Here is a 15,131-nt window from a genome sequence, read left to right on the forward strand (position 1 = left end):
GCGCTACTAAAGTAGGACTTTCTTTTCAGTCCAGTTTCTTACCCTCCAATAGAGTCACAGACGTAAAGCCTCCCCGCGACGCCACGTGTGGGAGTAAGGTCAAGTTCGGCCTACCATCGGTATTGAGACATCGTGTATATTAATATTTGAATAGTCATATTTGGCACTATATCGTCGAGTTGGACGTAGTCTATTAAGCTAATAATAGTCTGTTAATATATAGTGCTTCGTGCGGTGAGAATACTACCGTAGTCAGTACCCCATCGTTTCGGGCAGAGAACTGGCTGCTTACCCAGGGTGGTTGACCCTATGTGAAGCTGCACCCGAGGAGCCCCAGAGCCGACGAGCGAGTGGACCTGTATACCGGATTATTCTACCGACGACAGCCCGCCTTCCCAGGCACGGATTATGCTTTGGATACTTTGATTATTCCATGGATAAAGACCCCCGACACTGCCGTGTGTTGGAACCCCCCCCCCTGGAGAGGACGCAAGGTGAGGAGACGCTCTGCAAGACGAGGTCTCTTCACATCTCTCCCCCGTGGACCGGAGAGAGCCGGCCCACAAAGAGTCCACCTGCTTTCATCTGTGGTCCAAGGATCGCCGGCGCATTGAACGGCACTACAGTGGGTTCACCTGGGATACCCTTGGCCAGACGAGGCAGCCGGATTCTACCCCCCCCCCCCTCCTACTCCTGTCGGCTTACAAGCGACCGGATTAACCCCCTCTAGTGTATCTAGTATAATCATTAAAGTATCATTGCTGTTATTCCTTAACTATTCCAGGTCGTATATTTACCACCTGCGCCTTCAGAGATTGGACATTCTCTATTGATATACCGACGAATACTCCTTGCCATAAAAGTGCATACTATTTCAATTCATAAATGTAATTAAGTGATTAAGTGCTTATTCTACACACCATCGCTGTGTAGGAAATAAAGACCTGTTTCTAATTCGTACATTTGTGTTGGATCCGTTTCATCTACGTGAGAGTGTTCATGATAATATATTTATGCCGTGTACTGGGTGGCCGAATATTAAGTACAAAGGTAGTGGTAGTAAGTATCATATCTAGTAATACAGTCAGGGAATTGTACCCCTCAGTTACAATTGGTCCTTCGAGCCGGAGGGTAATTAGTGTAATATTAATATAGTGTTATTAATATTGAAATGGCCTATGATGAACACTCCACGAAACGATCCTCCTAACCAACGCCCGCAGCGCGAACGACGGCTCCCTCAGTACTTAGAGGCTTACGCTGTCAGTCAACAACCTAGTCTTCTACTAACAGTAAACGCGGTAAAACTAGAAAGTAAAAGTATGTCTAACCCCAACGCCCAGACTACCCCGACCATAGAGGCCCCTACGGGCTCTAATGTAACTGACCAAGTTCACGGTGGGGACCAGTGGGAACCAGACATGACTTCACACCCCGCCAGTACTGAAGAAGTAGTCCCCGATGAGTCCCGGGAGGAATATAACGCTACCGAGAGAGAACTCGGCACGGAAGAAGACGGGGAGAGCACCGTGGAGATAGAGCTCCAAGGCTCCGCAAGGAGTACCCCGAGGGAAGGCTCCCCTATACAACCGCCTTCTCCCAGCGAGGCAGAAAGGACCCTACAGCAGGCATTCCTCGTCAGCCTGAAAGCCTCTACTGAACGCGATAGACTCCAGGGTGAACGCGATCGATTGCAGATACAGCAACGGAGCGAAGAAGAGCACATACGCCTGGAAATAAGACGCATTCAGATGGAAGAGAATGTGGCCCGAGACCGAGCAGACAGCCAGCGAGCAGCTGCTGGTGCTCTACGGGAAGCAGAGCGCGACAGACAGCAAGCGCAACTAATAGAACAGCTGATCAGACGGACAACACCCTCTCCCTCCGCCAGAGGCTCCAGGAACTCGTCTAGACACACCTCCAGGGCGGCATCCCCTAGCCGAGTAAACAACCCTGAACTTGACCAACAGACGAGGTCTATACCCCCCACAGACCACCTCCCCCCACCGGTCCAAGCGAGACCTAGCAACCGGGAAGGAGCAGCATATCCTGTGGAGAGGCTAAACCAGAGACTACAAGCACTGGATGACCTAACTGAAGACGAAGAGGAAGAGGAGGAGAACCACGCCCGAAGACAGCACAGTACTCTACCGGACCAGGAGGTCCGGTACAGCCCAGGCTATACTCCCGCGGAGCTGCGCTACAGACCCCCGACTCTATACACGGGTGAGCACGACGCACGACCCGCACCGAGGAACAGCACCTGGACAAGCGGGCCATGGTACACTGCCGGTACCAGCCCATACCAAGGAGCGGGAGGAGACTCGCCTAGGAGGCCTCTCCCCCAACGCTCGCCGATGTATCCACAGTCAGCGTCATACATTGGCACGCCTATGGTACCCGACTTCACCCAAGAGAACCGGGCCCAGTATACAGAACTCCGCATGTGTCTGGAGACCATGTTGGTGGATGTATTGGATGAACGCCACAAATACGCCATCCTACTGCAGCACTTAAAGGTGCCCCGCGCACATAATATAGCGCTCGCCTACGCGACTTCCACCACCCCATACACAGCAGCGCTGGTAGCATTGGACCAGAGGTATGGGCGCATATGGGATTACGTGATCCAGGAGATCCGACACATCGACCGCTTACCCCCAGCAATAGACAATCGAGCACTGGACGACCTGTCCATCAGAGTGCAGTCCCTGGTAGGGATGTTGGGAGTGCAAAGAGAGAAGGGGAGGCATGAACTTTACGCCAACTCAAATGTGGAAAGGATTCTGGAGAAGCTGCCGCCCGCTCGTCAGGAGCGCTTTAGGCGGCAGAGGGACCACAGAGACCCGAATGGCCCCGAACCGAACCTCCTCGATCTAGCAGACTTCCTGGCGAGAGAAGTCAGCAGCCTACGGCTAGATACATTCGGACGGAGCACCCCTGGCTCCAGAGAAGGAACCAGACGACTAAATGATGGAAGAAGATCGGTGACTGTGATGCACCAATCGGAGTCAGTACCGAGCAGCAGGAGCCACAGTACCCCCTCCAGAACGGAGAAGTGGAAGATAGTGTGCCCCTACTGTGAGAAAGAACACTGGCTAGCGCAATGTGACTCCTTTCCCAAGCTGAACGCGGAGGAAGCAGGTCAATGGATAAAGTCCAACAAGCGCTGTTTTCGCTGTGCGCGCTCACACATGGCAGCCGAATGCCGCTTAAAGAAAAGGTGCACCAAGTGCGATGGAGCCCATCTGGACATACTTCACGACAGTAACAGACGGCGCCCTTCACCTGCACCATCCAGCCGCAAAGCGAGCGTCATGTACATCGATCCCGCCAGCAGCAGTGGAGCCCGAGTACTCCTAAAAGTAGTGCGTGTGACACTAAGCTACCAGAATAAAGTCCTGGACACTTACGCCGTCCTCGATGACAGGTCAGAGAAGACCCTGCTGCTCGCCTCCGCTGCGGCCCAGCTAGGGCTGCGGGGAAGCGAAACCCAAATGACAATTCGGACAATAAGACGAGATTTGAAGACGATAAAGGGCGAGAATGTCTCATTCTCTATCGCAGCAAGCGGCCAGCCTGAGCGACGGTACCAGATTGCAGACGCTTTCACCAGCCAAGAAATAGGACTGTCGCGGTACACATACCCCGTCGCCAAGCTGATGGAGAAATATGCACATCTGCGCAAGTTACCGATCCCGCTCATAGACAATGCTATGCCGACCCTGTTGATAGGCTCCGACCATGCAGACCTCATTGTCCCGATAGACCGGGTTCATACCGGACCCCGAGGCTGTCCTGCAGCAGTCGAGACCCGTTTGGGATGGACTCTCCAAGGCCCGCTCGCCAAATCTCTCAACCGAAGTACAGCCACTAGATGTCTCCACTCCCGAGTCACAGAGGGAGAAACCGCACTCCTGCAACACGTAGAGCGGCTATGGACCCTGGAACAAATGCCCTTTAAGAACGGAAAGAAAGACATTCGCTCTAAAGATGACATTTACGCAATTCACCTCCTCGAGACAGGGACCAAGAGAGTCCCGGTCAACGGCGTGTTGAGATACGCCACGCCACTCCTGCGGCGAGAAGGAATGCCTACGTTCCACGCCAAGACAGACGCCACAGAACGGTACCTGCTGAACACAGAGCGGCGCTTAGCCAAGAACCCCGCCCAAGAGAGTGTATACCGCGCTGAGATTGAGAAGCTCATCACAGCGGGACACGTCACAAAGATGGACATTAAAGAGGCTGACCAGACCACTGAATCGTGGTACGTGCCCCACCACAAGGTCCATCACAACGGTAAAGACCGCATAGTATTTAACTGCAGCTACCAGATCGGATCCCAAAATCTGAATAAAGAGTTACTGCCCGGTCCCACACTCGGCCCCTCCCTACTCGGCGTTCTACTCCGCTTCCGCCAGGAAAAGGTGGCCATCAGCGGGGACATTAAAGGAATGTTCCTGCAGGTGAGATTAGTAGAGGCGGACAAGCTCCTGTTACGGTTCCTATGGAGAGAGAAGCCAGGAGATGAGCACCCAGCCATCTACCAATGGGAAGTCCTCCCCTTCGGAACGACGTGCAGCCCCTGCTGTGCGACATTTGCACTACAGAAACATGTAGCAGAGGACCCAGCAGCGGACGAAGAGGTCCGACACAGCGTAAAGAACAGCTTCTACGTAGACAACTGTCTACAAAGCCTTTCAACCCAGGAAGAAGCCGAGGCTCTCCTGATTAAACTCTGCGCCTCATTGATCAAAGGCGGCTTTGATCTCAGGCAGTGGGCCAGCAGCGATCCGCAAGTACTGCGCAGCCTCTCCTCCGAGGACAAGGCAGCCAGCAGCGAGACCTGGATGGCTACAATCCCGGGAGAAGCCCAGGAGATGACCCTGGGATTGGTGTGGCGATTCAAAACAGATTCGCTTCACTACAGACACAAGCCCCTGACTACGGAGCAGGGAAGGCCGGCGGCGGCGCCGACCACCAGACGGAGTGTGTACACAACACTCGCCCGACAATATGACCCGCTAGGATGTATTCTACCGTACACCACCAGGGCAAAAATGATTGTACGAGCATTGTGGGACAAGGACCAGGGCTGGGACGACCCCATTCCCGCACACCTTGCATCCACCTGGAGAGAGTGGGAGATGGAGCTCCGCTCACTCCCAGGCGTTAATATGCGCCGAAGCTACTTCCCACCCACGGTGAGGCCAGAGACATGTAAAATGGACACGTCTTCAGTGACGCCTCAGAGGTCGCATACGGATCAGTAGCCTACTTACGGGCCCAAGACCAGGGGGGAGAGATCTACACAGCATTTGTCCTCGCCCGCTCGAGAATAGCCCCACGCAAGCAACAATCTATCCCACGTCTAGAGCTCTGCGCAGCCCTAGCCGGAGCGCACCTAGCCACGCTCATCCAACGTGAGCTCACCATACCGGTGTCTAGAACAATCCTGTGGTTGGATTCCACGACGGTACTCGCCTGGATCAAATCGGACTCATGCAAGTACAAAGTCTTCGTGGGAGTCAGAGTCACCGAGATTCAAGACTTAACCGAAGAGTTAACCGGAGAAACAGAGTGGCGCTACGTTGATACAAAACAGAACCCAGCTGACGTCATCACCCGGGGGATGCCCCTGGATGACCTCACCCGTCGCAATGTCTACAGTGACGGCCCCGCATTCCTAAGACTCCCGGAAGGACAGTGGCCCATGCCTATCCCGAGGGAAGCAAGTCCAGAGGAGGTGGAAATTAAGAAGTCTGTGTTCTGTGGATTGAGCACCGTAGCCTCCACCGACCCTAACATAAACGATTGCACGTCCATAGAGAGTGCACAACAAAGAACATTCCTGCGGTACCACCCGGAGTGCAAGTCCCCCGCTGATATGTCAGCAGCTAACTACGAGGAAGCAGAATTGCTTCTACTGCAGCGAGCCCAGAGAGACTCGTTCCCCGATGAATTGGCCTGTCTACAGGGAGGAAAGCCCGTCCCATCCGACAGCAGATTAATTCATCTGGCCCCCGAGAGCGACGCTCATGCCCTCATCAGAGTGGGTGGTCGCCTACGCAGAGCCCTCAATCTACCGGATGACATTAAACACTACCTACCGTCTCTACAGACCCGCCAGAAGTGGGTAAAGGAGAGAGACAATTTGACAGAAGGAACAGTCGTCATGATTATTGATCAATCACTGCCCAGAGCTATGTGGCCGGCCGGCCGCGTAAGCAAAGTGATCACCGGTGCCGACGGCAAGGTCCGAGCAGCTGAAGTACTCGTCCAGGGTCGCACTTACACCCGTCCCGTGGCAAGGCTCATAGAACTGCCTCGACTCCCAGACACAATCGATGATGACCATGACCCTACAACCCTATGACTTTGTGAAGTTGACTGACCCCTACAGCAAACCCTTATGTGTAAATAGACAACGCGATTAATCTGTCTCTGTTTAACTGATTAGGTCTGGGACCTATTCAGGGGGTGGCTGTTGTGAAGGGCCAGATTAAACCGAATATATATATTTATTTATATATATTTAATTGTATTTGTATATTCTCTAATATTCCCTGATATCCCTTGTATATTCCTTGTACAATATGCATTGAATATCCATTCTAGCCTACTGAACATCCCATAATAGTCTCCATTCTACTATTGGTCGAGACCTTGGTGCCAGGCTGCCATACCCCTCAGACCCAGTTCAAACGTACCGCTCGACATGTACGAACAAGTCCTAGTTCCGCGTAGGAATTTGGCTACCGCACCACTAATGGGACTATTTGTTCATAGTGCGTATATATACTGCGCTACTAAAGTAGGACTTTCTTTTCAGTCCAGTTTCTTACCCTCCAATAGAGTCACAGACGTAAAGCCTCCCCGCGACGCCACGTGTGGGAGTAAGGTCAAGTTCGGCCTACCATCGGTATTGAGACATCGTGTATATTAATATTTGAATAGTCATATTTGGCACTATATCGTCGAGTTGGACGTAGTCTATTAAGCTAATAATAGTCTGTTAATATATAGTGCTTCGTGCGGTGAGAATACTACCGTAGTCAGTACCCCATCGTTTCGGGCAGAGAACTGGCTGCTTACCCAGGGTGGTTGACCCTATGTGAAGCTGCACCCGAGGAGCCCCAGAGCCGACGAGCGAGTGGACCTGTATACCGGATTATTCTACCGACGACAGCCCGCCTTCCCAGGCACGGATTATGCTTTGGATACTTTGATTATTCCATGGATAAAGACCCCCGACACTGCCGTGTGTTGGAACCCCCCCCCCTGGAGAGGACGCAAGGTGAGGAGACGCTCTGCAAGACGAGGTCTCTTCACATCTCTCCCCCGTGGACCGGAGAGAGCCGGCCCACAAAGAGTCCACCTGCTTTCATCTGTGGTCCAAGGATCGCCGGCGCATTGAACGGCACTACAGTGGGTTCACCTGGGATACCCTTGGCCAGACGAGGCAGCCGGATTCTACCCCCCCCCCCCTCCTACTCCTGTCGGTTTACAAGCGACCGGATTAACCCCCTCTAGTGTATCTAGTATAATCATTAAAGTATCATTGCTGTTATTCCTTAACTATTCCAGGTCGTATATTTACCACCTGCGCCTTCAGAGATTGGACATTCTCTATTGATATACCGACGAATACTCCTTGCCATAAAAGTGCATACTATTTCAATTCATAAATATAATTAAGTGATTAAGTGCTTATTCTACACACCATCGCTGTGTAGGAAATAAAGACCTGTTTCTAATTCGTACATTTGTGTTGGATCCGTTTCATCTACGTGAGAGTGTTCATGATAATATATTTATGCTGTGTACTGGGTGGCCGAATATTAAGTACAAAGGTAGTGGTAGTAAGTATCATATCTAGTAATACAGTCAGGGAATTGTACCCCTCAGTTACACTTCCTGCTAAAAAAACATCAATCCACCATCTTTAAATACCTTGTGTGAGCCATTTAGCCAACGTAGCATTTATTTTTCAGCAAAGAAAGTGCAATAAAAGTGCAATAAACAAAACGGATACATTCACTGTGTGTTCTGCCTCTCATTTGTTGATGAAACAAAACCAACATCAACTCAATCAATTTACCACCAAGAGTGGATAGTTTAGTCTCACAAAAAGATCTCTGATGTTGTTAGCTACATGCTAATGTGAATGGCATTCTCCATGTATATAGTTAGCATCAAGGCTATTAACGTAGTAACGTTAACGCTAGTAGAAATGGATGAAAACTTTATTTAACAGATTGCAGAATGGGTACAATACAATACGGCTCAATACAAACAATTGTTAAGGGAATGCAGACTGTTGTAGTTTTGAGTACTGGGTTCCTTATAACAATAACTTGACAACACGTTGGTAGCTGCAGCTACTTGGGACAGCTCTGCTGTAAACACTGGAAAGAATCGTGCGGGTCTCTACTGCGCATGGGCATTGGGCAGAACGGCTCCATATCCGGCTCGCGCAAATTACATGGCACCATTGTTGGCGAGTTTCGGCGAGTTTCCAAATGAAAACACCTTTTGAGTGTTGCCACTAGGAAAAACGCGTTTTCCTGCCAAAACATACGGTTATCTATGTAACCATAGTTATGTGAGTAATAGCGAGCGCTCTGTGCTCTACTGGAACATATCCCATATCCAGTCTATATACTGAATACATTTCTCCACATGTACCTATACACCCATCCGTCTGGCCACACCCCCATCCGCTCCTCTACATAAGCAGGGGTGTGGCCATACTAACAGCTCCTTCCCAAGTCTTTCACCACCAAGGCGAAGACCACGGGGTCCTCAGTGAGTCCAGCACAGAGCGTTCGCTATTACTCACATAACTATGGTATGTTATGTTACGTCATAGCTTACGCTCTGTGCTCTACTGGAACACAGGAGCAGAGCAGAGCGGAAGCTCGACAAATGTACCCGCTGAGGCACCCCACAACCATCAGAACCGGGGAGGACCCAAGCCCCCGGACCCCCCTAGTGGAGGACGGGAGGGAATCTGATCCGACTGTGCGAAGAGGGGTTTAGCAACTCAAACGCACAGGGTGAGCAGACCGTGGGACTTACCTTCCCACAGAAGAACCCACAACTACACAAACGTGCAACCCACATGCCACTAGGGAACGAACAGGAAGAAACAAAACCCCCGTTACAACCCCTAATATCACGGGGTCAAGGGCAAAAACGTACACAGGGATGCCAGAGGGGTACAAGAACCACCTCGACAGCCCCCTCCCAGCCCCGCCAAGCAGGAGAAGAGAGGGGTGAAAAAAGAATGGAGAAGGACCAGGCTCCTTTAGCACAGCGCAAGGTACAACCAATATGGACCAAGCAACAGTGAAGGATAACACGCAGTGACATAACCACAAACACCTCCATAACATCAAACCCTGCAACGCCCGGGCCGACCCGGCATTTTCCCCCCGAAAAAGCACAAGTCCCTCAGGGTACCAGAACAGCAGATCTGCGCCCCGGCGGACAACAGGTTAACTGACCTGGTCCGGCGCAACCAGAACCAGTCCTGTGTCCTAATCACGCCGCCATCCCCAGTCCCAGGACGGGGGTAGGTACGCGTGTCGATCTAAAACATCACAGAGGGCGCCACCAAGCCGCGCCCGGTGGCCCACCCCAAAGGCGTGAGACCCCTCCGCCAATGCTTTGATCTATTCCGTTATCTCCCCCCAGAGATGAACGAGAATTCATCGAGACTAACCTAGTACACTGGCGCCCGGAAGAGACAAAACTCCATCCTAGTTGCCCCATAAAAACGCTGTTTCAATGATGAGCAACCAAGGCGCGCAAGCCCATGCGTGGTTCCACACAGAAGCACCCAGGGCCAGCACTATGTACACGTCGAGACCCAAAACATATCAATGGTAATTCTAACAAGAACCCAGATAACGTTCCCTCCAAGCCGCCTGGGAGAGCGGCAGGAAGCCGGCCAAGACACAGATATGGGTCCCATATGACACGCCCGAGGGAAAACACCCCTGTCAACCCTGCCCTATAAAAGAGAGGAGACAGGGAACCCCCAGAGAGAGACTTCCCACGTGAGTAATAATTGAAAAGATATATGCAACATTGAGCTACGTGTCCAAAAAGATTCATGTAACAATTGGACTAAGACTCTCTGAGGAGGAGGCTCTGAAACTCTTGAGGACGCTTCCTCACTGAGAGGGAGGTTCTGAAACTCACAGAGGAGGCTCTGAAACTCCCTGAGGAGGAGGCTCTGACCCAATATACACTACTAGCAGGGAGCAGAGCAGAAGAACAAATTGTCTCTACTGCATTGCATCACCTACCAAGCTCAAGACACATACAACAGAGCAGAACTTCTTTTTAAGTTCTCACGCACCGCATAACTCATCTTGACAATAACAGAGGTCCACAACATGGAGCCTGAAAAGAACTCACGGAAGTCTCACAACCAATAGAAACACGCCCAGTGACGTACTCTATGGCGGGGGGAATTCCGTGACCCACCGCCCAAATATGGCGTGGGACCAGGAAACTCCCTCCCCCCCCCTCCCTACCCTGTGACACGCTGACCCAGCAACATGACAGGAAGCCCGAAGGACAGGAGGTCCAACCCCCTGACCAATCAGAAAAAAGGGGAGGGAGGGTTTATCAGTTCACCCCCTCATGACCCCTCACACCTGATACGATGCAATGACAAAGCAGAGCCATGACATAGCGTGCTACAGTACATGAAGCGCATGTATACCTGTCAAGGTAACAGCTTCACATAGGCTCATGTGCGAACCTGCCACCTGAATTTTTACACCTTTTCCTAAAGGAAGAAAAAACACAGACCAAGAGAGGGCCAAAGGCCCTGGTACAAGAGCTTACACATGTAACTTCTGTAGGCCAACACCTAACCCAGTTGTGGATCTTAACGACACACACAACCCTCCATCACAACAAAAAAGGGCGAAAGTACACTCTCACTACCGTAAGAGGAACGCCGTTTTTCATGACAAGAGAAGACACAAGTCCTCTATTAAGTACTGGTCACAGACCTTGCTAAGTCCACATGACAGCAACCAAACAATTTTCAGAAAAAAATTTCCTCTCTAAGCAAGAGCACAACCCCAGCAGAAGCTGAGGGGTTACACCGTATCCCCCAAAACATAGTGAAACAATATATTGTAAACAAAATCATGTTTGAGGGGGGGGGGGGGCCTAGGGGAAAACCGGGGAAACCCACCCCTCGCCATCTTACCCCTGATACGACGCCAATGTGTAGAGTAAGCTTTACTGCACGCCAGCACAGCCGAAGACCTTGTTTGAACAGGTACAGCCCTGTTCATGTGTGAAAAAACTTGCCACCTGTTATTGTCATCACAAGCTGAGAGAAGGACTCATCCCTCTATCACATGCCACTATGCACAGCATTGTAGGGCAATCCAGCCAGTTGTGGGCTCAGCCATGTTGTCTAACGTTACATGAACACACACAACTTCTCATCATACAACAAAAACCCAGTTAATTTTTACTCACGTAAAAAACAACGCTGTTTCTAGGTAGAGAGAAAAGCACAAGCTTTGGCCAGCGGTACCCAAGCTATACAAGCGACCAAGACAATTCACACACAGCACATGTCGTATCTCCAAATGTAGTGAAGCAACATACGTTTTGGAAAAAACATCGTTATTAACAAAACATTCGGGAGGGGAAGGAAGGAAGAGTGGGGTAATGTCCAATGGACACCTTACCTGCACCAACGAACGCAGGACGGAAAGACAGCAACACAGGCTGGTCTCCACGTTGACGAAAGGCCTCTCGCTGGCGGGGCAAAAAAGCAGCTATGGCGCCCCCCTCCTGCAGCCGGTCATGGTGCAGGCCCGACTACATCTTCTGTCAAAGATGACGTCGTAGTCAGAGTGCTAGGGCCTGCTATTCTCACGGCTAATGTTCAACGGTTGTAGCACAAGCTAACAGCTAACTCTAGGCTAACTGATAGCATCAAGCTAACGTTCCCAGCCGAGCGAACGTACGGGCAGCTAACGTCATAGCTAAACAGCTAACTGGCTAACAGGTAGCTCAACCCAGCTAAGAAGCAAGCTAAACAGCTACCACTGAACAATAGTACAACGTGAGAAGTGTTAGGGATTGTGTTGGCAGAGGACCCAAGCGCAAACAGAGACGAGGGAGAGGTAGAAGTAAATTGTCAAATGTGAGCACTGCTCCTTTAATTCGAACACTTCGAGCCAGGGGTGAAATGTTACAAAAATACTCCAAAGGCAGCAGCAAAACAAAACAAGGAATAGCTCAGCTTAAGACTGGTAGAGGGCAAAATACAAAACAAAGAATAGCTCAGCTTAAGACTGGCAGAGGGCAAAATACAAAACAAAGAATAATCTCATAAAGAGAGCAAGTCCAAAAACACAAAACAAATTCACTGCAGGGAAACTTACTATGAACAAAGGAGAACAAGGACGTGGACATCAAACATGGAATCGAAACAATGAACCGACAACAAGAGTAGGGAACACACACCAGATATAGGGGAAACAATTAACACTAGAGAGACAGCAGGGCGATTAGCAAAACGAGACTCACATGAGGGAAGGCAGAACTAACACACAGGGCTACAGGAAAACACAAGACCAAACACACTGGGGAAATAAACAGGGAACCATACAAGGAACTAATAATTAACAATTAACAAGGGAACAAGAGACAATGTAGCAGGGGAAGGGCACAGAGAGATATGTAGACATTAAATATACACCAGTGCAAGTGAAGGAGGAGTAGTGACAACAAAGATCCAGGGGCTGGAAAAAGTCTGTGCAAAGGTGGGGGCTGTTGAGGAGTAGTGGAAAGTCTGTGCAAGGGTGGGGGCTGTTGAGGAGTAGTGGGAAATCTGTGCAAGGGTGGGGGCTGTTGAGGAGGATGGAAAGGGGAGAAAGGTCCAGGGACAGGTGGACCCTCACAAGAAGCAATATAGGCCAACACTTCTGACAGCCGCTGTCTGTCCCTCTTCTCATCCGAAGAGAGAAGAGAAAAAGAAGGCAACACGTCCCACTATAGAACGATGTTTACCACAGCGGTGTCGGCGTGGATGTGAGCGGCAGGTTACGATATTAAAGAAATTGACATTGGCCACCAAAGCAGGCAATTTTGTTCAAATACCGGCACTTTTCAGCAGCTGGCAAGGTACTCATATAGCTAGCAATTTTTTTTATATCGTAACCTGCCGCTCACATTTTCACCACAAGACCCCCTCTAATGGAACATTCCAGGGCGGGTGTGCGTGGCGTCACAATCCGTGGGCAATCTGCGCATGTGCATGGGGAATAGGTGCTTAAAAATTGGCTTTTTCTCTGCCGATTTAGTTCTGATCGATTAGGAATGGGTCACGCCGTGTTCAGGAGATTCAGGCGCATACAAGTCTATTCGATCATGTCTCTAGCACCCCCACAGCCGTATCTGCAATCACTTACATCAAGGCTCTCATCCACATTCATTCATTTGCTCCCCCCGCTATCTCCTCCCCGATTTCAGAATCCCGGAAGTGTTGCAGTGGTCTATATCTATGGGTGTCGCAACCACTTTGACGTCATACATACAGCAACAAAATTCACTGATGTCGGTCGAAAACCTTGTATCTCCAATTTTGGTCATTTTCATGTTTTTACTTGGGACACTCTGGCCCATGGAATCAATTCCAAACCCCAATGTATGAATTTCAAAAGACACAGGTGTTAATCTGAAAATGTGTTTTTTGTTTTCTTCCTGAAAGGGTTACCCTCATGGAAATACAAAGTATTCGCCCGACAACAGCGATATGGACAGCGATAGGTGTAGAGGAGCATCGTAACACTGTGTGCGGAATACATATGTATGGCAACTTTAACGATGCCTGTGTGTTTGTGTGTGTGTGTGTGTGTGTGTGTGTGTGTGTGTGTGTGTGTGTGTGTGTGTGTGTGTGTGTGTGTGTGTGTGATCCAGGCGAGCTGTCCCTCCACCTCCCCCGCCCAGTGCCACCAGGACCGTGGGGGCTGACATCCCTCCTGCAGCAGGTACACAACCACACCGCAGCGCCCCGGCTAACAGCCAATTAGCACGCTCTGCTCCTGTGATGTGACACTCGTGGGTGCTAATGGCGGTGACAACAGCCAGCATCACAGCCGCAGTGATCACAGGGGGGTCTGATTGGGCCGCATGTCGGTGATAATGGCGCTGGTGATTCTGAACGGCAGTAGGGGCTGCATTCATCATGTGCCTTGTATTCCTCCTGTGCTTTTTACAGAATACTACAATGCTACAGAGAGAACCTAGAGAGAGAGCGCGACTATTGCCGTCGTCATCGTGAGTCTACTGGCCTCGGGGGACACATCCGTAATTAACCAATCACCCCTTGTTTATACATCTGTTCATAATTTTTCATGATCATTTTCCACATCACTTTCTATATCGCTTATTCGTCAATTTTCCATATCACGACCTCACTGATATCTTTACCTTGTCATCTGCTTTCATGTCAATCTAGAGGTTGCCTGATGAACACAATTATCTGTATTTGGCGTTTCATGTCTTTTATGAACACGCACTACCCAACCTTTCCAGTGGGAGGCAGTAAAACATTTGTCATAGAACAGTCTGTGACGTGTCGCTGAGGAGAGCGCTCTGCCTCTGCCAGTATGCACAGTATGTTTTGTATGGATTTAATAAATGTATTTGTGAGGATATTTTAAATGGTATCTCATGGAGGAACATTACATTGTATTTTATTATATTGTGTGTGTGTGTGTGTGTGTGTGTGTGTGTGTGTGTGTGTGTGTGTGTGTGTGTGTGTGTGTGTGTGTGTGTGTGTGTGTGTGTGTGTGTGTGTGTGTGTGTGTGTGTGTGTGTGTGTGTGTGTGTGTGTGTGTGTGCGTGTGTGTGTATTCATGTACATTTAACCTGCATCAACAAGCACAGGCTTTGATTGTTAAAAGAAAAAGTAAAACTATATACAAATATAAAATATATAAATAAATACTACTGAGTAATAGATTATATTATATTATATTCCAATTTATTGTCATTATACACTATGCACAAGTACAGTACAACAAAAATATGTTTGGCATCCAACCAGAGTGCAAATGTAACAGTAAAGTGCAACA

General features: G+C 49.9%; 1 protein-coding gene across 1 annotated transcript in view; it reads left to right on the forward strand.

Annotated features, from left to right (window-relative positions):
* The window catches only part of LOC311240501 (proline-rich protein 29-like), a gene marked incomplete at its 5' end in the record, with an annotated part of 33,339 nt that extends 18,699 nt beyond the window's left edge, over window positions 1-14,640 (forward strand). The window contains 2 exons of the mRNA XM_084329078.1: window positions 13,972-14,042; window positions 14,273-14,640. Of these exons, the coding sequence (XP_084185204.1) occupies window positions 13,972-14,042; window positions 14,273-14,301 (100 nt within the window). The 3' untranslated portion in view covers window positions 14,302-14,640. The remainder of the gene's footprint in view (window positions 1-13,971; window positions 14,043-14,272) is intronic.
* Between the last annotated feature and the right edge of the window lie 491 nt (window positions 14,641-15,131).

This window comes from Notolepis coatsorum (assembly GCF_963971535.1).
Source record: "Notolepis coatsorum genome assembly, chromosome: 14".
NCBI classification, from domain to species: domain Eukaryota; kingdom Metazoa; phylum Chordata; class Actinopteri; order Aulopiformes; family Paralepididae; genus Notolepis; species Notolepis coatsorum.